Source organism: Syngnathus typhle, linkage group LG6 (genome assembly GCF_033458585.1).
Source record: "Syngnathus typhle isolate RoL2023-S1 ecotype Sweden linkage group LG6, RoL_Styp_1.0, whole genome shotgun sequence".
In the NCBI taxonomy this organism is placed as follows: domain Eukaryota; kingdom Metazoa; phylum Chordata; class Actinopteri; order Syngnathiformes; family Syngnathidae; genus Syngnathus; species Syngnathus typhle.
In genome coordinates this window covers 5,588,383-5,610,781 of record NC_083743.1, presented here as the reverse complement: position 1 = coordinate 5,610,781, position 22,399 = coordinate 5,588,383, and the positions used below count along the sequence as shown (strand labels likewise).

At 45.8% G+C, this 22,399-nt stretch overlaps 1 protein-coding gene across 4 annotated transcripts; it reads left to right on the top strand.

Annotated features, from left to right (window-relative positions):
- The first annotated feature begins 576 nt into the window (after positions 1 to 576).
- Positions 577 to 21,593, top strand: aplp2 (amyloid beta (A4) precursor-like protein 2). 4 transcript variants are annotated; one of them, XM_061280242.1, is made up of 17 exons: positions 577 to 894; positions 10,143 to 10,316; positions 10,426 to 10,555; positions 12,988 to 13,100; positions 13,185 to 13,399; positions 13,544 to 13,740; positions 13,845 to 14,012; positions 14,274 to 14,482; positions 14,592 to 14,750; positions 14,840 to 14,968; positions 15,551 to 15,650; positions 17,413 to 17,589; positions 17,844 to 17,879; positions 18,412 to 18,494; positions 19,225 to 19,302; positions 19,718 to 19,873; positions 19,966 to 21,593. In XM_061280242.1, exons 1-17 carry the CDS (start codon positions 823 to 825, stop codon positions 20,065 to 20,067), a joined length of 2,298 nt encoding a protein of 765 aa, XP_061136226.1. In that variant the 5' UTR covers positions 577 to 822; the 3' UTR covers positions 20,068 to 21,593. The 4 variants fall into 4 exon arrangements, with proteins under 4 accessions (XP_061136226.1, XP_061136228.1, XP_061136229.1 ...); XM_061280244.1 differs by lacking the exon at positions 19,225 to 19,302; XM_061280243.1 differs by lacking the exon at positions 17,844 to 17,879 and having other exon boundaries at positions 579 to 894.
- The last annotated feature ends 806 nt before the right edge of the window (positions 21,594 to 22,399 follow it).

Here is a 22,399-nt window from a genome sequence, read left to right as displayed (position 1 = left end):
TTTGGTCTCCTATTTTGTGTGACTTTGAAGGTAAATCGAGGCATAAATTGCGTTTCATTTCAATGTGCTTTAGTTTTGTTAGCTCACTGTACCAACTTCAACCATGGTGTTAGGGCGCCCTCTACTGGGATTATGTGGGACTGTTACCCACCCCATTCATTTCAATGTAGACTACTTTGAACCACAAATTTGGAACTCTTGCTTAGCCCAAGACACTCGGAACCACCGTCTACTCTCTACTTCCCAGACTCCAACACAAACGAGCTTCCGTTTGCTCCAATTAAAAATGTAAAAGAAAACGCCAGCAAGCTTGGGCTTGAGTTTTGAGGCAAGAACAGCGTTTCCACCCGACCCTCCATTTTTTTAAATGGAAAAAAAAAAAGGCATTGTCAATGGTATGGACTTCGAACACAAATTCTACATTTTCTTTCAAAAATATCCATCACTCGGCTTCGCCGTGGTTGTCCTGCAGTTCTCCTTGGATGCCCCCAGGAGGCGCGCTGCGTCCAGACGAATGGATGCCGACCAGCCAAGCGAGAGAGAGGAGGGAGGACATCTATGAGGGAGGAGGCACCATCCACGGAGCAGCCTTCCCAATAATCTCTACCCACATTTCCACGACGGAGCCACTCCGTAACTCGGTGCCCTCCCTGCTTTTTTTTCTCCTTCCCTCCACTCGTCCAAACAAGCAGAAGCAGGATTCGCTCCCGCTCGTCGTGTGGCGAAGAGCAGATATCGTCGTTGCATTTCCCTGGGACGTTTTAAGCGTGTCTTCTTGACGCCGGAGAGCTCCGTGAAGGAGTTATTTCCCGCCCGTGGAAGATGGGTTCCGTCCCAGTGATATCAGCTCTGCTTTTGGCCGTCGTGGTGCCATCGTTGGCCGGATACATCGAGGTACGTTTATTTTTATTTTTTTGTGTTGTTTTGCACCGACATACCACCTTATATAGTTATGTCAACACTGTTCTGTGGTTTTATTGGCGCTGGAACATGTCTGCTCGTTTTTTGTTGTTGTTGTTGTATTAGGAGGAACGGTAATATCAGCCAGACATCAAACAGTGAGTAATAAGAGATATATCTATCCCCCCCCGCCACCTGGTAGTTTCATTCGAGAAGGTTCGTGGTGCAGAGATCAAATGAAAGACGAGTGGCTTTGTCAGGCCTCGGGGACCACGCAGATAACACACAGTAACCTCTCTCCCTCCGCGCTGCCTGTTAACAGTCTATCTTTAACACACAGGAGGACGTTTTCTAATCTACTTGGAGCCTTTTTGACCACCCTCCCTTTCCGTAGCCACATGCTGTTTTGCCAGGTGTCGTGCGGTCATCCCTCGGTTATATCGCGGTTTGACTGTATCGCTGATTTTGTGTTAAAAGTCATTTTGGGGATGTGTTGATGTAACGTTCGGTGTTACCGAATGCGGGAGCTAGGTGTACAACTGTTTTCTTTTCATTATTCCTGCTAATGTTCTTTGGATTATATTTGCAGTTAAATGTTTTTATAATGTGAAGGATGGGGACCTTAATGTGGGCATTATTGTTGCGCACCATAGAAGAAGAAATAATGTTCGCCAAGAACCTGATTCTGCCAGGGGTTACACTGGCATCTCCTCCTCTCAAATTTAGGCTCGTTTGTTCTGGCATAGCAGCAACCTCATTGATTTTGGCCCAGGACGAGAACACTACTGATTTTTCTTTTTACGTAAGCTGATGGTCATAGTTGTTAGAAACCATCTCAATAAGTGAGATGGCGAAGTGGCAAATTTGTCAGTTGCAGAATTTCTTATGTAGTTTTTCTAACACTATGCTGTGGATTAAAAAAAAAAAAAGAAAGTACAGAAAGATAGCTGGTGGGTGAGGTTGGGAAACTGTGGTTGGTGGTCTGGCGCCTTTGCCTGTCCAAACAAAACTAACTTGCTCCCCCCCCCTTAATCTTCACACCCACCTGGAAGTCCACTTTCACACCTCGCTCTGGATCGCACATGTGTGACAACAACCCAGACGTCTCCACCTGACCAGCTGTTTCTAGCCATTTGGCAGCCGGCCCACCCGGCAGGCTCCCTCCCCCATGAGGCCTAAAAATGCCGAGCCGAGCGAAATCGATGCCGCCAAGCGGCGGTCAATACAGGACAGACTCCCCCCGGGGGAGATTAATGGAGGAAACGCACTTCTCCTCCTGATCAGTCAGCGTGATTAAAATGGTGGAATGACTTGCACTTTGGGGGGGGGGGGGGGATGCTGAATGTTGCTGCTTGGAATTTATTTACAGCACTAAACACATACAACTTTTAAAAACATGCATAGATGTCACGTGGCGGATGCTGCCACGCCACGCTGCGCCGGCCTTGACCTTTTGATTTATGGGCTCCCGAGAGACTCGCTCGCTTCTCGTGTCAGGCGTGTTTTTATTCCCCGCTCGCCTTCTTGTTGTTCACGGCCGCCGCTCGAGCACTCAGCTGAGTGCAAACTCCTTCGTTGTGCGTCGGCTACCCACCTGCTCTGCAAAAATGCAAGATAAAATCTAAAACCAAAGCAAACTGTACAGAATTATAATATTAAAACAACTCTTTTGGTTTGAAGTTGGAACGGAAAAATGGCGTTTCCATTCATTTCAATGGGGAAATGTGATTTGAGATACAGTTGTACAACTTGCTAAAAAGGATTGTTGCTACATTGTGATAAAAAATGATTACGGACTGCAACTTGAACGTCAGCATATTGTGTCAAGTTCATATCGGTGCATTTTTTTCAAGAGTGGGGGCGGGCGGGGGCACAGCCAAGTGGAATGCTACCAGCACTTTTGTTTTGGGACCGACCCAAGGCTTTGTTTTGTTGTGTGAGCTGTCTTGGTGGCAGATAAATCAATTCACCCTCCCTCCAAAGAGCTTTTTAGATTGCTAATCATGTTCTCGGGCTGCCTTCTGTCGTGTCAATCATCTGCCGCCCCCGTTGCCCTTTGCTGGTGGATTAGCAGGTAAAAGCTTGTTTTCATTGTTGCGAATCCTCTTAAGTGAAAAGAAGAAGAAGAAAAAACACTCGAGTGTGCCAGTAGGAAGGACAAAGTATCAGTTGCACTCGGCGGTTCAATAGGCTGAAAATGTTGCCCTTTTTTTTTGGTCAGGGTTTGGGTGCGCCCCCAAGAGCCTGCCCCCAAATTTTTTGTAAGAATACATTTTAGCAACAATGGCCTGTGACCGACAACGGGGAAGGAATTATTCTTCCTTCCCTCAAAGCCTCCTCGGCGAGCCTCCCGCCTCCCTTCCTTCCGGCACTCGTCTTCCCGCAGCGACTGCGCCGTCAGATACGCTCATAAAAGCTCATCGTGCGGATTTCGAGGCAAGAGGCTCATCAGGCGAGCCTTGTTCTCGCTGCGCTTGCCTTTGTCTCCCTCGGCTGGGGTTTCATTACCCGCTAGGAGAACGGATCGCAACTGCTGGACTGCACACATGGATCAACAAACCATAGTTTGTTATCGTGAGAGCTTGAACAGGGAAATTTTGATTAGCTTTGGAAAATGATTCTGATTTTTCAATAAAATGACACGAAGGACATCTGGAGGCCTCTGCCATACCAAACAAGCTTTTCATTGAAACATGAAGCTTTTTGGTCATATGTAGGACAAGATGGCCGCCGAGCACACCTGTGTGTCCTTGCAACAGCTGTGCAGCCATATTCTTTGTGTGGCCGGGCGTGCAGGAATGCGGCGCTTTGTGCTCATATTGTGCTGCGAGCGAGCGCTCTTCCTGCCATGGAGCCAGTCACTAGACAAAACCTACCCCCCCCCCCCCCCCCCCCCCCCCGCTCTCCCCCATTGCCCCCTCCCACCACCAATAAGGTCGCTGGAAGCAGGACCGCCTCCCCCCGACTTTATTATTTCATGCTTTCGCCGTCGGGGGACGCGAGGCAACGCCGGCGGTTTAAACCCGCTCACCCTTCCGTGTGTGTGCGCACGCTTTTACTCCATTAATAAAACATCAAGTGAGTGATAGAGCTCTTGTCAAGCCCGCCTCAGGTCCATCTGTCCCCAAATAGTCCCCGCCTGTCCGCTCGTGAGGACATCCGTCCCCTGCGGGTCCGCCACACTGATTGGCTCGCCCTCCCTAGCTTGGATGGCGCTCACAGACATGTTTGCTTTCAAGAAGGTGACAGGAAAAAAAGAATGTGGAATGAAAGTGTCCACCTAAAGGAAGAGGAACCTGACACGGCAATATGAGAAGATGTAAGGGGGGGTAAATGAGGTGAAAGGCCATTGATACCGTTGGAAGCGGTGATGTCACAAGTAGACGCAAGGGAAACGGAAATATGGAGAATATGCTGGTTGGAGGAACAAAAGGGGGACTTGGAGATGGGGAGCAGAATCAGGCGAGGAGGGGGGGGTAGAAAGAATGAAGCAGGATGTGAGAATGTGAAAGATGGAAGCAGCAATAAAAGAGAAGGCGGCAGGAATAGGAAAGGAGGAAATGTGAAGGCGCGTTCCTTGCTTAATGGGTGATGAGGACGTCACGTGACTTCCTAACAAAAGGGACTGTACTAAACTGTTTGTTACCTGACATCTCCTGTCCCATCAGTGTCACTGCTGATACGCTGTGTCTTACTTTCGAACCGATACGGCTATATCGTGATTCGCTCTCTCCAAATAGCATTTTTTATTTCAGTCCACGCGACCACCATTTTGATCCCCGTGTGAGGCAGAAGGTGGTCCGCTGGGAAGCGTAAATGCCCCCCCCCCTCTGGAGATTGCGTTAGGCCGGCGCCGCCTGATACAGCCTTTCTCAAGGAGAAGGTGCCCAAGGACAAACCCCCACCCGTGTGAGACATGTGGGGGCGGTTGGCGGGGTGTTTATCATCTTCTAAACCGCTCACGCCACGGATTCAATCCCACACAGGAAGACACAAAAGCGTCAGATTTGTGTGTGTAATCTGGCACGCGTTAATGACAGTCCGTCTGCGCTCTTCTTTAATGTCGCTCGGATGCCTGACGGGGAACCCGGGAAATACAAGAAAGATGCACGGGCGTGTCCTCCCCGTCTTAATCGTTCCCCCATCGTGTCGAATTGCACTTCAAATAAGCTTTTAGCTGCGTTGGCGGGCATGTTGATGGTTCCCCTGGCTCGTAAAAAGAGGAATAGCGTCGCCACGGTTGCCATGGTAATCCCACATTGTTTACTTGAGTGCTTTGTAATTAATTTGACACCGGTAATTCTCAGACACAAGTTTGAATCACTTGTGACAAACCATCGCTTGGGTTACGCAAGGCATCATCGAGTCATCCAGTCTTGTATTATTCACGCAGGCGTGTCAGGTTGATCTTTTCGAGCTCCGGATTTTATTTTCTTGAAAGCCCGCGGCCGCATTTCTAAAATATCAATTAGCCGAGTCGTCAACATTTAGCGGATTCGATTCACTTTCAATTGATTCTTTTCCGATATCTGCTCGCTTCCTCTGCTCGCACTTTTTATGGCCCGTCGAGATGATACATGTCTGGTATTTTGGATCTGGGATAAAAAGCAATCAAGCTCGGACCAGAATTCCATTACCGAGATGAATTTTAGCCGCGGGCGCCAAACGTGAAATAGTCCGACGAAGCCATTAAAAGTCATTTGATCTTCCGTGGCTAATTTTAGCACCCTCAGAGCAGCCTTTCCTCTTCTCTGTCCGACTGCAAATGTGTCGGATGGGGCCAATTTTGTCAATTTATTTATTGATCCCTCTAATGATCTATCTGTTCCGTGATCGTGCAAACAAGCTCGCTTCTCTCACGCCTTTGTGCTGTTCCACGCTTGCGTCTTGCGAAACAGCGGGAGTGATGTAAGGCTGCGTGCAGAGATAAATAATTTAGTCATCCTATGAGAGAAGTGCCATTTTCATCGCCGCAATATCGACACGCAAACAACCAACAAAGTCCAAATTAAAACCAAGAGCCGCATTTTGGAGGAAATAAAAGATGACCTCGTTGTTACGTGTTAAGCAATTGTCACATTTTGCTCCAGTAATAATTGTACAATTTGTTCTTTTTCGCAATGAACTGACTTTGAAATGTAAACGTGGAAAATTCGGATCATTACAAAACTGTTTGGAGTTTACTTTTGGCTCAGAGGACGGGAGAAAGTGAGACGAGCGCCTCTCATCCGTCCCCAAATCCTCCTCCTGAGCGCCGGAGATTAGCCGGCCGACCTCATGGAGGCCCCCACTCCTGCGGCTAATCCCGCTCTTTTTAAACTGCCGAGTTTGCGCAACGCTCTGGACAGACGAGGGGATTTAACTGTTGCCCAAAACGCAGCGAGCCGCCCTCGCTTCAATCTCGAGACAAGCGCCGTCACCTCGTTTCAGTCCATAACAGGCCTTCGTTGACCGGACGCGTTGGCGTTGGTCGCCCCATCCACCTCGCACAGCTAATTTAATCAGTCTAATGCCTGCGTTACAGAACGACTGCTTATCGACCGGTCAATCCCTCGCAGCGGCGGCGGCCGCTCGCCACGCGGATGAAAAAGTAAGACAGGACAAAGCCTGTCAATTTAGCTTAGCTTTAACGTCACGAAGACGTCAAAGGAAGCGTATGGAACTAACGTGAACAATGAGCTCTGCGGTTCGTTTCGGTTCGACGGATGTGAGACTTAGCGCGTGCTAGCTCTATTTTAGCCCGAAACATCTGGTGATGTCAGGTGCGTAATCCTCTGCAGGACACATGGACGCTAAGCTGGGATGGACGGCTCACATGGGGAGTCACAGGTGGAGAGTATTCTCATGAGGTTAAGCCAACGATCATGACGTGACTCCAAGTGTCTGTCATGACAAGCAATTATCTCGCTTTTTGTGGGAAGTAGTTGTTGCCGATTGATTGATCTTATCAAACATCTGCGTAGCCTAGCAAAACCTTAGCTGGCTCTAATTAGGAATTTCTTTATCTCCACATCGCACTCCACAAATAAAAACACTGAGCAATTACGTTAAAATTACATAGTTAGCTAGCTAGCTCATTTGTTTGTTCATTTATTTTGGATGACCCGAGAGAAATTATTTTAATTTACTTTGAATGTTGAAATGGCTTCCGAGGAAATTACTTTGTCGGTCCGTCAGTCCGTTGTAGTAATAACTAATACGTTAGCTGGTGATTGGCGAACTGGTGGGGGAAATTACTGAGAACTGCAACAATATAACTGTGAGCTGCACTGTTTGATTTTATATCCAAACAGCTTTTTTTTTTCATGGCGCTCCTGGCGCCATTTCAAAGAAAACCGTATTTCTCCTTTAGCTTTATACTTTGCACAATATTTAGCCGATATCCGTATTAAGGAAAATCCTAAATCCCGCTGCTGTGCGTTGAGGCTCTGCGGGCGGGAAGACGAAACCCCAGTGGAAGCTTATAAATAGTCCAGACGGAACTTCTCCTTCCCAAATGGGACCCGCCGCGGCGTGCCAGAGGAAAGAAGAGCTTTGCTCCAATTAACAGTCCTCCCTTGCCCTAGTCGCTTGTCTTTCGCATTTTGAAGTGTACTTTGAAAAAAAGAATCAGATATTAAATCACAATCATAATATTGAAGAGACAAAAATATTTTTTTTCCAACTTGTTTTGTAGCTTAAGTTTGCTCAGGAATGTTTCGGCGTAGCTAGGGACCAAACGTCGTTCCCACTTTTTTGTTGCGTTGGCAGGGAAAGTGTGCAGCGGCCGTGAGGACAAAAGAGAGTTTCAGTGGGACGGACAAGCTTATTTGCATTCCAGCGAGGCTTTGCCCTTCGGATTCAGAGCATGACGTCTCTTTTTTTTTTTCCTCCTTTTATGACTCTGTTCTTACTGTCCACCCTTTGCCACAGGGAAGGAAGGGCTTGTCCTGTGTGTGTGTGTGCGTGTGAGGTTGGGTGTCATTGAATGGCGTCCTTCCACCCTATCCTGGTGTCCAAGTGATGTTTGTGGAGTGTCTCAGGTCTCGGCCTTCCCACGGCTTCACTGTCCCCGTGAATCATGTCACTGTGTTAACGTGTGTGTTTTTGTGTATGTGTGTGTCTGTGCATGTGTGTGGATGCCAGGATTCTGTTGGCCTGTTTACAGCTACTGCGGAATTTGACGATACGTTCAAAAGGTTGCGCCAGAATCTGTCGGCATACAGTGAGTGCGTGAGTGAGTTTGTGTGTGTGAGTGTGTGTGTGTGGTTTCACACCAGACTACCTTTTTTAAGCGTCTAGTCACCACGGGGAAGGATTAGGCGGATTTCACCATACCAGGCATTTCTCTGCAGTCACATGGCCCCTAAGCATTCTGGGAAAAGTCCTAAACCGCGACGGTCCGGGAGGCGCGGGGTGCCAGGCCCAACATTTTGGAAAGTTCACACACAGTCCACAAAGTCCAGATACTTTGAGCGTCCGTTCGTCTTTCCTGTTTACTTCCTCCCGGGATGGGTGGGTGCCGAGTGTGACATCATCGCGCATCCCGGTGGGCATTGCTGTGCGTTTATGGGTCAGCTGTTTTTCTGTCACACTCACGCAAAACTGGACTTCTTTATTTGGGGATATAAAAAAATAGTTTTTGGGGAATCAGTTGTAGGACCAAAAAGAAATCCCCGATTCAGCTTTTGTTTTGGATGGCTTGCTAAGATTCCATCTTCATGTGTCACGATAACAGCGCAGTTACTGATTAAACGTTAATTCAGCTTCAGCGTGACCTTTGAATCCTGGTTTTGTCCCACAATGTTAATTAGTGCCAAGAGCCATCTACACCTAGTAATGGACACCTGCTATTGTGTTTGCATTTGCATTACACCCCCCAAAAAAATAATCACTCGGTGTTGTCAAACTTGAGCATGTTGAGTTGAAGGCAACAGTTTAGTTGTTTGACTGGCAGCAGGTTGACAGAGGTTAGCCATTGCGTCTTCTGCCACCTAGTGGAAAAACATTGTATTGTTCTGCCGTCTTGCAGATAGCGTTATTTGTACGTAATTAATTTAAAATTGGATAGTTTCATGCAGATTTGGAATGGCCGTTTGGATATGGGCAGGAAGTAAAAAGCAAGCATGGCTGAGAGAATGTTATTCTGTATCCAAAAACAAAAAATCCAAATCGGTCAGGCCCTGGTTTGGAGGCACTGGGCTAACACACAAAGCTTTTTTTTTTTTCCAGGCAGGAAAAACAATAGAACCAAAAGTGTAATTTGGTGTGTGGTGACATTTCGGGAGAAAAAATGAATGCAAGTCTCATTTAGTTTTCCTCAGCGTGAGTTCCTGACTCATATTTTATTTTTTTTGCTTTGAACTTCATTTTGCCTCTTGGAACGGCGCTAATCCTCCCGCAATGATGCGTGACGATGATGCAGCCTCTCTTGACTGCTTGACTTCTTCCCCTGCCACAAAAAATTCAAACGAAAATGTCACTTTCGGTATGAGAGCGAAGAGCTACCCGCTCTCAGATGTTACTACCGCTATCAATACGCCAATGAGTTGGCGCTATTTCTCTGATTCTGCATTTGATTTCCCCTCTAGTGCTCGTCCCCCAAATTGCCCGTCGCCATCTCTGGAGAGCAAATGAGGATGTGTGTGTGTTTGTCTGTGTGTGTATGTCAACTGCAGCCATTCTGATGTTGATGTTGGCGCAGCACTTGCTTTGTTATGACTCTGTACTGGTCTGCACTTGCCATCAGCACGAGGTGGGGGTATGGCTAGAATATCGAATATTCGCGAAAAAGCTTTGCAAGAACATGCCAACTCCACACAAGAGGGCCAGAGTCAAGATTCAAACCCAGAACCTCAGAACTGTGAGACAGGCACGCTAACCACTCCACCACGGTGTACTGCGAAAAGAATCTTGTGGCCACAGCCTTTACTTAATTTAACCTCGCAGGAGAAGTGAATGATCCGTCTGAGGAGCAAGAAAGAAATGTTCTGGTCGGTGAGGCGTTTCCTCCCACCAGACCAAAACCTCGCCCAAACAAAACGCTCCCTTATCAACAGTAGCTAGCTGCGTGTTTGGTAAAAAAAAAAAAGACACTGCTGATTTATAAGACAACCATTGCAAAAACATTCACACTATGTAGCAAATGCATTCAAGGGACAGTGTGTGGAATTTAACGCCCTCTAGTGGTGAACTCATAGAATGCAGTAGGTTTATGTAACAACCATGACTATTGTACTGTACTTCCTATCTTGATCTTGCAGGCGCTGGCAGCCAACGCGGGCACCGGGTTTGCCGTGGCCGAGCCACAGGTGGCCATGTTCTGCGGCAAGCTCAACATGCACGTCAACATCCAAACGGGCCGCTGGGAGCCGGATCCGTCCGGGACCAAGAGCTGCGTGGGCACCAAGGAGGGCGTGTTGCATTACTGCCAGGAGGTGAGTCACCAAGCAAAAGCAACCTGATGAAAACATTCACAGGATCGTCTGTGTTTTTTTTTTTTTTTTTTTTGATGAACCCTTGCCGGGGTTTTTTTTTTTTTGGCAGATGTACCCAGAGCTCCAGATCACCAACGTGGTGGAGGCCAACCAGCCGCTGCGCATCGAGAACTGGTGCCAGAAGGAGAAGAAGGTGTGCAAGGGGCACGCCCACACCGTGGTGCCTTACAAATGCCTCGGTAAGTCCATGCAAGATTAAAAAAAAATAGAATTATTAGTAATATTACAACACTAGTTACTAAATTACACAAGATGTTTTTTCCTGAGAAAAAAAAAATTGACTGGAATAATGTAACCGGAAACAAAGTCCTCATCACGTTGCCGTCCGAGTGGTCGCTAAGAGCTCGTCTCAAGTGTCCTTATTTTGTCTTTCTGTGTGAGAGTTTCGTCTGTCGCAATATTGAACCTGGATGTGAGGTGACTAATGTTATCCCGGACGGAGCTGCAGGCCACTTCCATCCGTCACGGTGGAGGATTCCGGGGGCTACGATCGTTATTTATTATTGCCGAGGAGGCTTGTTAAGCAATAAAGCACAATCGGATTTTTTTCCTCCCCCCCTCCGTCTCAGGCAAAGATCGTAAAGTCCTGCAGGGGCAGCGCCCAGGAGGTCTGCTGCATCTTGGCCTGGCGCCTTTTGACTTTTGCAAGGGTGGGCAACCTTTGGCACTGGGGCAGCCTGATATGTCGCACGCTTCTGATTCAATCGCTTGCTAAGCAGTTTGAGAAACAAAAAGGACTCTGTTGTTAAAAAGTTGTATTTTAGATTAAATGGGTTTTCTTTATTTTTAGATTTTTTCCCCCCAAAACCTCCAATAGTAAAGAAAAAAATATTTTGTCACATTTTAACTAACACTACTTTTTATGTAAAAAGAAAATCTTATAATAGTTTGATAGTAATTGATTACATTTGTTTCGGAACTACATATGACGATAACATAAAATGTGCAACCGGTGAAAGCGCTGAGAATAACAAATACGATGTCACGTGACTGTCCTGGTTTGTGCGTGCAATTTGGAGCAAGACGACACACGCCTGACTGGCGAGAATCGCAAACAAAAGTGAGGTTGGGGGGGTCAAATCATCTGCTCTTGCGCTGCACCAGCTTTCCGCCACTTTTCCGGAAGCCTTTTTTGCTGATTGAGTCGTGCCGCTGTCGGCGATTGAAAAAATCCATTAGCGTTTGCGCCGGACTGTGAAATGGGCGACAATTCATGAGCATTCTTGGCAGTAGGCAAGGGCTAGTGAGATTTTTTTTTTAATGTTCACACGGCAAACATCGCGGCTGGAGAGAGGCCTAGTCTAGAATACAAATGAAGACAATTTCAGGCTGAATTTTTCCACTTGATGACAGATAAAGATCCAAAGCAGAGCTGGAGACGTGCTGTGTGGCGGTCGTCAAGCGCGAGTTGTCAAACAAACATCGATTCTTTTATTGCTTGTGTGTGTTTAAAAATAATACATTAAAAATAATACATAATAAAAATAATAAATATATAGCATTATGTACTATATATATTTGTATTTATATATATTATATATATATATATATATATATATATATATATATATATATATATATATATATATATATATATATATATATATATATATATATATATATATATATATATATATATATATATATATATATATATAGTATATATAAGTATATATTTGTATTTATATATATATATATATATATATATATATAAATGAATACATATTAAAAAATAATACACACAGTGACCTTGGAAAAGATAATTGCAGTTGTGATTTATTTATTTATTTTTTTTATTCAATGCAAACGACATCAATAAACATTGTTCAACCAATGAAATGACTTGTCAAGTTAACGTTATAAGCTAACAGGTTGCAATTTAGCCAACAAAATGAGTCAAGCTTCAGATTCATTCGGCTGTCGACTTTGATTTCGATTTCAAAAGCCTCAACGGCGCCGCCGTTTGTCGTCACGGACGCTAATCCGCCGCGTGTGCGTGATTCAGCGTGGGGTTACGTGATTCAGAGCCTCGCTCTTGTAAGCACCGGAGAGAACAGTGAGCGGCCCGTCGAGCGGCGCGCATGACAGGCGCCGATTTAATTGCCTCAAACTGGAAGCGCCCGTTTGTCTATCTCTGCACGCAGTTGTACTTTTTAGAAGCTAGCGAGTCGGACCTGAAGCGCTGGAGGGGGGGGGGGGGGGAGCAGCAGCTGCAGAGCGCCCTGCTATTTGCAGCTCTCCTTCCATCCTACCCTCTCATTTTCCAAAACAGCCCCTTCCATGCTGGACACACCACCAAACGAGCTGTTATCAGAGCGCTGCCTCCCTGGTTACGAAACCTCCCAGACCCCTTTTTTTTTCCGGGAAGGGGGAGGGGGGGCGTCCTCACTCTCTTCAACAGAACCCTTTCTATTCCCACTTCTTTCCAACTGTTGTCCATTATTTTCTTCATAATGGCCTTGCTTGGCGGCATACTTGCTTGCTTAGTCACGGGCCTTTACATTAGGTACACTCTCGACGCACTTAAAAGTCACGCTGACCAATCAAGAAGGGGAAAACCAATACAACGCGACATCGGCGGCGCTAAGATGTTTTCTCTGTGACGTTGCAGTGGGCGAGTTTGTGAGCGACGTGCTGTTGGTTCCAGAGAAGTGCAAGTTCTTCCATAAGGAGCGTATGGACCTGTGCGCCAGCCACCAGCAGTGGCACGGCGTGGCCAAGGAGGTAAGACGGAAAACACGTGACTTGTTGTCGCCTTTGGGTTTGATTGCGTAATCTGAAGTGACTGGTTCCCGCCGCGCTCCTCAGGCGTGCTCCACCAGCAAGACGGTGCTGCACAGCTACGGCATGCTGCTCCCGTGCGGCACCGACAAGTTCCACGGCACCGAGTTCGTTTGCTGCCCGGCCTCCCGTGCCGAGGAGTCGGCCGACTCCACCCAAGAGGAGGAGGAAGAAGACATGGAGGATGAGGAGATCGACGAGGCCGAGTTGGATGAAGAGGACGACACCCTCCGCGAGGACAGGTTCTTTGAGTTCTGTGTTTCCGAAATGTGTCTGAGTCTGTGAACATTTTTGTTTTCTTCTTCTTTGCTTATCAACCCTCCTCTTTTACTCTAAACAATTGTCACCACAAAAATATCTTAGTCGATTTTGTGTCCGTATCGCAGCGAGGCCCTGTCCAACGAGCAACCCACGCAGAAAGAGGAACCCCTGGATGAGGAGGATGAGGACGAGGAAGAAGAGGAGGATTACCACTATGTGTACGAGGATGAGGAGGCTGATAAGGAGGAAGACGATAAGCGAGACAGCAGCAGAATGTCGGACAGCCGCGAGGACCAAGACAAGACTCTGCAAGAAGTCAAAGGTTTGTTTGTTTTTTTTGTATTTTTCTATTCTCCCAACGGCAATTAGTGTGTGCAGACACTTGATTCAATTGCAACCCCAATATAACATGTAACCGCCCCTCAGCCGTGTGCACCCTGGAGGCGGACACGGGCCCCTGCAGGGCCTCCATGCCCCGCTGGCACTTTGACCTGAGCCAGAGGAAATGTGTGCGCTTCATCTACGGAGGCTGCGCCGGAAATCGCAACAACTTTGACTCGGAGGAATACTGCATGGCCGTCTGCAAGCGACTCGGTGAGCCGTGAATGAATGTTTCTTACTCATGGTCATTTCAGAATCACTCAAAATAATTATTATTATATTAGTAATTATTAACAGCATTTATTTATTTATGTTTTTATTTATTTTTAGTATTCATTTATTTTGGTTTTTATTTATTTTTATTATTTATTTATTTATTTTATTTGTTTATTTGGAAACGCTATATCAAGCATAGTATATATTCCACTCCTTTGATTTTTTCAAACTGATTTGATGGTTGTTTGGTTCGGGCAGCCACACCCCCGACGCCTCAGCCCGCCGACGACGTGGACATCTACTTTGAGACGCCGGCAGACGACAAGGAGCACAGTCGCTTCCAGAAGGCCAAGGAGCAGCTGGAGATCAGGCACCGCAACCGCATGGAGAGGGTGAGGAAGGAGTGGGAGGAGGCCGACCACCAGGCCAAGAATCTGCCCAAGGCCGAGAGACAAACTTTGGTCCAGGTTAGTCCGTTTTTTTAAATCAACTATTTTTTTTATCAGGTGGCCCTTGAGTCCAAAAATGTGCCCCGCCCAACAACCACCCGTAGACAACGTTCTGTTTTTTGCCCAGCACTTCCAGGCTATGGTGGAGTCACTGGAGGAGGAAGCCGCCAGCGAGAAGCAGCAGCTGGTGGAGACCCACCTGGCCCGAGTGGAGGCCATGCTGAACGACCGGCGCCGTCTGGCCCTGGAGAACTACCTGGCGGCCCTGCAGGCGGACCCACCCAGGGTGAGGGTTTATGCGCAGACCCCCGAGTCGCAGCCACCGGGGAACCGCGGCTGTGACGTCAGCAGCTAACCGCTGTTTGTGACCCGCAGCCGCACCGCATCCTGCAGGCCCTGCGCCGCTACGTGCGTGCCGAGAACAAGGACCGCCAGCACACCATCCGCCACTACCAGCACGTCCTGGCCGTCGACCCCGAGAAGGCAGCTCAGATGAAGTCGCAGGTGGGTGGGTGTTGTTGAGCGACAGATGGATGGATAGACGTACACACAGTAAACAGACACTTTTTAATCATAATTTCAGGTGGCGTGCCATGTCGGTAAAATATGCGCCTTGGCTGAATAAAGCTTGGCAAAAACTTGATTACATAAGTGTGAATTCAAGTGGAGACACGTGTCTGTAAAACAAGCAGTACCTTGAAACTGCTGACTCACTAGTGACAAATCATTGTGAAGAAGATAGCCAACAATATTGCCAGCATTTTTATTTCCACGCAACAGCTTGGAGTGGGGGTGAAGTGAGGAGGCCACCATCAGGTTTAGACTTGCTGGGCTTGTGTACAGAATAGGGAGTGAAGACCAGGCCTCATATTGAAAAGTATTGGCACATTATCGCCACCTGTTGGCTGTGTTGTTTCCTGCATGCACCTTTGAATATTTTGCGTGTGTGCATGATTCATATTAGGACTGACAGGATAAAGGACGTTGCAGTGTGATTCAGACGTGGCGCTAATTTGCATTATGCGACTTACTGTCACAACATGTCCAAGTGTGTCGTACTTGACTTCCTGTCTCCTTATTTGTTAGGTGATGACTCACCTCCATGTGATCGAGGAGAGGATGAACCAGAGTCTGTCCCTACTCTACAAGGTCCCCTACGTGGCCGAGGAGATCCAGGATGAAATCGGTGAGTTCTTTTGAAGGGACCGGTATCATCACGGAATTTCTTCTACCACTGCAATGTACACGCCAGTGAGTTATTTGTCTACATGTGTTGCTCCACCTTTTGTGTTTAAATGGTTAAAGCAGGGGTCACCAAACTACGGCCCGCGGGCCGGATACGGCCCGCGGGACCGTTTAATCCGGCCCGCCAACCCTGAATAAATTGTATTATTAAACCTTTTTTTTTTTTTTTTTGCTCATTTTGCCTGCAATGACTGCGTTTCCCCAGTAGATGGGGAAGCGCTCGCCTGCGCATTTACTACCGGAAGCCGTGTCAGAAAGCTCGGTGCACACTCACAAGTGCGTGTACGGACATGGCGCACTCGCGCTCTATTTGTATCAGTCCCGAATTTAGAGCGTGGGCTGTGACGACAGCATTCTTGTAATTTGCGCGCTGAGCTTTCAGATGCAGTTTTGCGCTAAAGCCACCCACAAACCTTCCCCTGGAATCCTTCCGTTAAAATGTCGCCCAAGTAAAGCAGGGTGAACAGTGCCGAGCGTTTAAAAGAGTTGCCAATTTGGCTCGACGTACGCGACGTGACGTTCAGCCACATGAACGTCAACATCTACCCGTCACAGATCGAGGTAAACGGACCAACACCTCGGATCTCGCCTAAGAATTGCCACAACAAATTTTACTCCAGACTATGACGCACTATCAAACTTTAACAAAAAAGACAGCAGTATCTACAAGCCTACTGGAACCTACAAAAGGATTATAAGGAAGGAACACAAGAACTTTAAGAGACTGCTCATATGTGTCAGAGAGGTTCTGCTCTGACAACTGAGCTGAACTTTTATCTGTTAAGATTGTGCATGGCACAACAGAAAGTTAATGTTCCATGGTTTTTTTTCTATGAAGAACCCAGAGAGAGTTATTTAGTTATTTATTTCCTGTTTTTTCTGTGAAGAACTCAGAGAGGGTTTAGTTATTATTTATTTCATTAATAGTGTTATTATTTGTTTCCTGACTTTTTTTCTGTAAAGAACCTGGAAAGGGATATTAAATAACCGTTATTTGGTTATGTGTGGCTTTCTGGAAAACAATAATTTTTTTAAGCTCCCCTACGATCGTCACACTTTTTCTGTTACAAACTGCCACCGGCCCGCCATCAGAGAAGGGAAAGGTTATGTGGCCCTCACAGGAAAAAGTTTGGGGACCCCTGGGTTAAAGGGTTCGATAACGGCAGCTGTCAATGCTGACTTGTCATTTGACCTTTCCATTATATAAACCGCAATATGGCCCATAACAAAAACGTTTAGTGAGGCAAAAACTATTGATCAAATAATGAAGCAGTCGAGGTCAACGGTTAAATGTGTTGTTCTTTCTGAGCGCTGCGAAAGATTGAGCGCTGACGCGTCGATGAAAGTCGCGGCGTGTCGGCATGGAGATGAAAGCCGAGCGAGTGCGCTGACAGAACTGGGTCACGTTTGAGCCGCTTTCCTGCTGGGAGACTCCCTCGGAAAAAACACAGAGACAAATGCTAATTGCTAGTTAGCGGAGAATGGTGAGCAGGTGCTTTGGGTTCTGTGAACATTTTGCTCACACTAATGATGGTGGAAATAAACATCTCCAAACACGAATTGGGAACAGAAAATGTCATTGTGGCCATAATAATCTGCCTATAAAATGCAAATTCATGGCTTCAAAATTGTAGCTAAAAAAACATGTCATGATTGGGGTCGTCTAGAGCCTTTCCATTTATTTTTATTTATTTTTTTGCCAGATGAGCTGCTCCAGGAGCAGAAAGCCGACATGGACCAGTTCCTGTCGTCCATCTCCGAGTCACAACCTGATGTCACCGTGTCGTCGGAGGAGAGCGCCGAGGTGCCCGTCGCGTCCGAGGGGAAACCCTACCGGCCCATCCAGGTCACTTCTTTAGGTTCCCGCCCGGAACCAGAAGGTGCGCATGACTTTATTGTCACCCTCGTAATCCTCATGCCAATTAAACATTACTACCATTGAAAGCCATAGGAATCAAAAAGATGCCTATTTTTATAATAATAAAATTATGACTTTAAAGTCAGTAGCCATCAATAGCCGTCAGTGGCAGTGAATTTTTTTTCATCTGTTTTCTTGCCTTTTCTTTGCTCACTCAACTTTTCCCTCCTTTCCCTCTTCATTATTCTTTATTTTCTGTCTCTTGTTAACAACAAGGCGACCTGTCCGACCCGCCGCGAGCGTTCAAGAAAGGTTGGTGCCAATCGTGGCGACTTCTCTCCCTCCTTATTTCCACATTTTCCTCCATTATGTTTCTCAAAGTTGCTTTTATGCCGCAACTTGGATAAAGCGGCGTGTTCTCGACAGTGGCAATCATATCAGTTTCAAGAACCTGAACGGAGAAAACGTTTTAAATGTTTTCCTGTCAGATGACAGTTGCTCAAATGCTAGCATGCCAACAGTTAGCATCATAGCTTAGCTCTCAGTCATCCAATTTGTGGTAATCTAAAAAGGTTCAATTCATAAAAGGTGTAAATTATTGTTTGTTTGTTTTTCTGAAATCATTCTAAAATGAGCCAAGCATTTGTCGACGAGTATCTTCTGAATGCAGTATTGTTCGACTTTGTGCTAAATGTCAACACAGCACTCGCATTGTGCTGCACCCAAGAAAGAGCTTAATTGTCATCTTCCTCCGTACGCTGCGGAGACAAGCCAAGCATGCGCGTGATGATTTTGAGTCGCGCTTTTATCGATGTGCGCTGAGTCGGCTCTCTCGCCCTCGTAGGCTCTGCCGTGTCCGGCCTGGACGGGCTGATCGGTGCTGAGGAGAGACTGATCAACAGCAAGACCAAGATGGGACCCAACGTGGTAAGAACAACTTTTTTTTTTTTTTTTTCTGACTTAGCACGCACACACGTACAAACATACATAATTAGAAGCGGCCATTTTGATGCCAAACATCATTAGTAAGGATGAGCAAGAACCGTCATTTGTCGTTAATGAGCATTTTTCAGCAATACTTAACTCGCATCCTAACGTCACTTTGATATTTGAAGACAACACACACACACACAGCTTCCTCACAACTCCAAAATGAACTCTGTTGCCATAGTTACAGCAAACTGGCAGCGTGCGGGTCCTGCCGACAATCGGCTCGAGCCTTTGTTCGTGTGCATGCCACCCGTCTCCATGTGCTTGGCTGCTGCATGCGTGTGTGTCGCATGTTAACAAGCCTCAAACTGGGCTTTGCCAAAAAGTATAACTGCTAATCTACAAGCAGTTGGCGTGTTTGCGTCGCCTGCATGCGTGTGTGTCTGTTTTTGTGGCAATGTTTGTACTAAAGACAGAGAACATCAACATCCTAGCACAGGCGGCGCCTCCTCCGAAGGTTTGTGCGCTCAGTCGTGAATAAATGAGTGTGTGCGCCTACCCAGGAGTGTTTTTAACGCTCACACAAAGACACATACACACACACTTTTCTCCTTCCAGCTTGCCCAAGACAGCAGCATCGCCCCCGCACTGATCATCTCTCCACCTGTCTCACACACACACACACACACACACGCAGTAACCTGGGCTGCCCTGTCTGTGTTGACAGGTGATTGATGAGTCTCTGGATGTTAAAGAAGTTGTTTACAGTGCAGAGAGAATCCGCGTTATGCATGATGATGAGCTGGTGAGTATGAGGGCGCCCCCTACAGGCCCCGTTGGGCCCCGATTTAATCGACTGATTGCTCCCACTTGACTTGAGAGCTTCCACTGTAGTCGAAATCCGGTGTACACATCATAAGTCCAGAATTTAAATTCCCACGCCTTCTTATATATTTTGTTAAATTATTATTTTCTTCACGCGTCGTGCTGGTTTGAGCATGTGTGCATGCGTGTTATGCCGTTGGGCCATGTGACGCCACATATGATGACGTCATATGTGTCGGATGATGACTGGAACGAGAGACTTGTAGTTGTGTTGTTGGACGCACGGACACAAAACCACACACACAATTCAGCTGCATCGTGTCCAAACATTTAGTCCAAGCGCATTATTTTGATGTCACTAGACATTAACTTGATTTCCCACCCCCTCCCACCAGGAGACCTACAGGCCCCTGGGCGAGGACTTCAGCTTCAGCAGCAGCGTTCTGATCGGGCTGCTGGTGATCGCGGTCGCCATAGCGACGGTGATCGTAATCAGCCTGGTGCTGCTGCGGAAGAGGCAATACGGCACCATCAGCCACGGCATCGTGGAGGTGAGCCATCGTGTCTCCAAAATGGTTGCCCTTTCTGCTTACACAAATGAATTGCGGGATTTAAAGAGGAACTAAATTCTCCACGTTTAAAGGTGGACCCGATGTTGACGCCGGAGGAACGCCACCTGAACAAGATGCAGAACCATGGCTACGAGAACCCCACCTACAAATATCTGGAGCAGATGCAGATCTGAGCCTACAGGGGGCGCCGTGGCAGCGCATACTACTGACCAAGAATTCCATGATGAGATAATGACCATAACAATGCTGTTGTTCCACTCATTTGCAAATATCCAAAACAACACTTCTTCTTTTTTGCATTGTTGATTACAAGGAGTTCTTTCTCTTGCCGTTTCCACTAGGTTGGATCCATTTTTTTTTTTTTTAGACGTGATTCAAAAGCAGTTTTTTATGCAAACACCGCTGTTTTCTCTGTATTTTTCTCCTTGATAGCTTAATTGTAAATGAAGGTTATTTGTACTGATTCAAATGTATCATGAAACAACGGATGCGAGTGGGGGGGGGGAGACATTTATTTACAGATATAAATATTATAAGATGGCAATATATATCTTGCCATTGGCTGACAGGCCCACAGACAAACACCATAAAAAATGGATGGATTATATAATAGAAAGGTATATTTGCAGCTCTGGGAAAAGGAAATAAACCACTGAAAAATTGCTCTTAAGAATTCAATAATTCAATTAAAAATCAAGTAAATACATTCTTAAAAATTTAATGCAAATATATCGTACTTTGAGGGGGAAAAAAATAAAGACTACTGAACCATACTCGTGCAGTTATTCTTTCGCTTACCACTAGAGGAAGCCTTTGTATCTTTTTTTTTTTGTGGCGGTAGTCTCAACTTTTTCCAGAGCTGTATTTGCAAGCTACTAATGTTGGGGAAGCTCTTAAACATTTTCAACATTAATCATTTCAATTTTTTAATGCAGTGAGGAGAAAAACGTTTTAGCAGGGTTTCCTGCCGTTCTTTCCGAGATTGAATGTAAAATGAAATGTTCCCATTTAGATTGTGATAGGGATTGATTTTAAGCTCATCAGAAGCAAAATTCGGTTGCTTTCAATCATTTCGTTTTTTGCATGGGGATTTGGATTTTTTTTTTTTTTCGGGCTTTTTGCAAACTTTTCCTACTCGAGCCTCCCATTTTACAAACGTGGTTCCTCCCCATTAAAACACAGCATGAACAAATGATGTACATAAACAGAGATCTACGACGACTCGATAATCAAAGCTTAAACATTTGTCACCAAAGCTTCAAAAACCCTGAAAACTAAACTAGGCTTCCTTTTCCCCCTCTGCTCTCTTTGTATAGTTGCTGTTGCAATCATGTTTTTTTCTTTCCAGAGGACTTTTTTCTGTGCTGGTGTGCATTGTTCTGATACATAAAATGATGTTCTACATAGAAATATATATATCTATTTTACATTTCTTTTTCTATTTGTTTGTTCTTCTTCTTGTGACAGTACCGTAGCTCTGTACGTCTCACTATGCACCCCTGAGAAAAAAAAAAAAACAGCTTCGGTCTTGTAACTATACGACTGCCTGTTTGATTGTGTGGCGAGACAACACAGACACACATGGCTAAAATATGCTGTATTTCATTTGTAATATTATTATTAGTCATCAGAGAGTGGCGTTAACAAGCAGTTTTGTGGTAAAGGGGACAACATGTTGTCAATAAAGTCACAACTTCCACTTTCTTGTGTCTTCTTTTCACACAGATCGATATTGATGGAGTTGTGATTTTAATAGTGTCAATGGTGGTTAAGCGCAAACATTTCGACACAATAGTCGTTAAATACAAAAATAATAGTCAGCGTTAAATTGGATGTTTTTCAGTGGCCAAAAAAAAAAGTACATTCTAAAGCAGTTACAACTTGAAACTTTGAATAAAATATCTTACTTTTGGAAATATAATTACCATTTGTGAAATTAAATAATATGCATGTTTACACATCTAAGGCATTTTCCAGAAATAAGAATCCATGGCGTAATCTGTTTTAAAAGTGAAAAGGAGTTGGATAAAGGATTCGAACCCACGAGTACTTGAATTGTGAGGCAGGCGTGCAGACCACTATTGTACTGTGACGCAAGACATTACTCAGCATTCCCACTTGGAAATCTGGGAATTTCAAACTGACATCTGTTATGGCTGGAAGCAGGTGAGTCAGCGCTGGTGGATAGATCCCCTTTACAATTGGAATTAAATCACTCAACCGATACCAAAACAAACAGACCGCACGAAAATTGAATCTATATTTGGCTCATATATCCGCCAATGAACGAGCTTAGCTGTCATTCAAATCGCTACCTTATGTTCAACCGTGGCAAATCCGCACGAAAAAGTAGTCCCTGCGCGTTTTGAAATATCACCTTACAAAATGCAGAAATTTAGCACCATTCGTGTTCTTTTACTATGAACGTATGTTGTCAGTGGTGATTAGTTTGCTTTTTTGACGGGTTATTTTATTTTTAAAAGTATATTTTGAAAAGGTGGAGTT

Coding starts and splice junctions, on each gene's coding strand:
- aplp2 (XM_061280242.1), top strand. CDS start 823: ATGGGTTCCGTCCCAGTGATATCAGCTCTGCTTTTGGCCGTCGTGGTG. Junction 10,317..10,425: donor TGTTGCATTACTGCCAGGAG/GTGAGTCACCAA, acceptor TTTTTTTGGCAG/ATGTACCCAGAGCTCCAGAT. Junction 15,651..17,412: donor GGAGATCCAGGATGAAATCG/GTGAGTTCTTTT, acceptor TTTTTTTGCCAG/ATGAGCTGCTCCAGGAGCAG.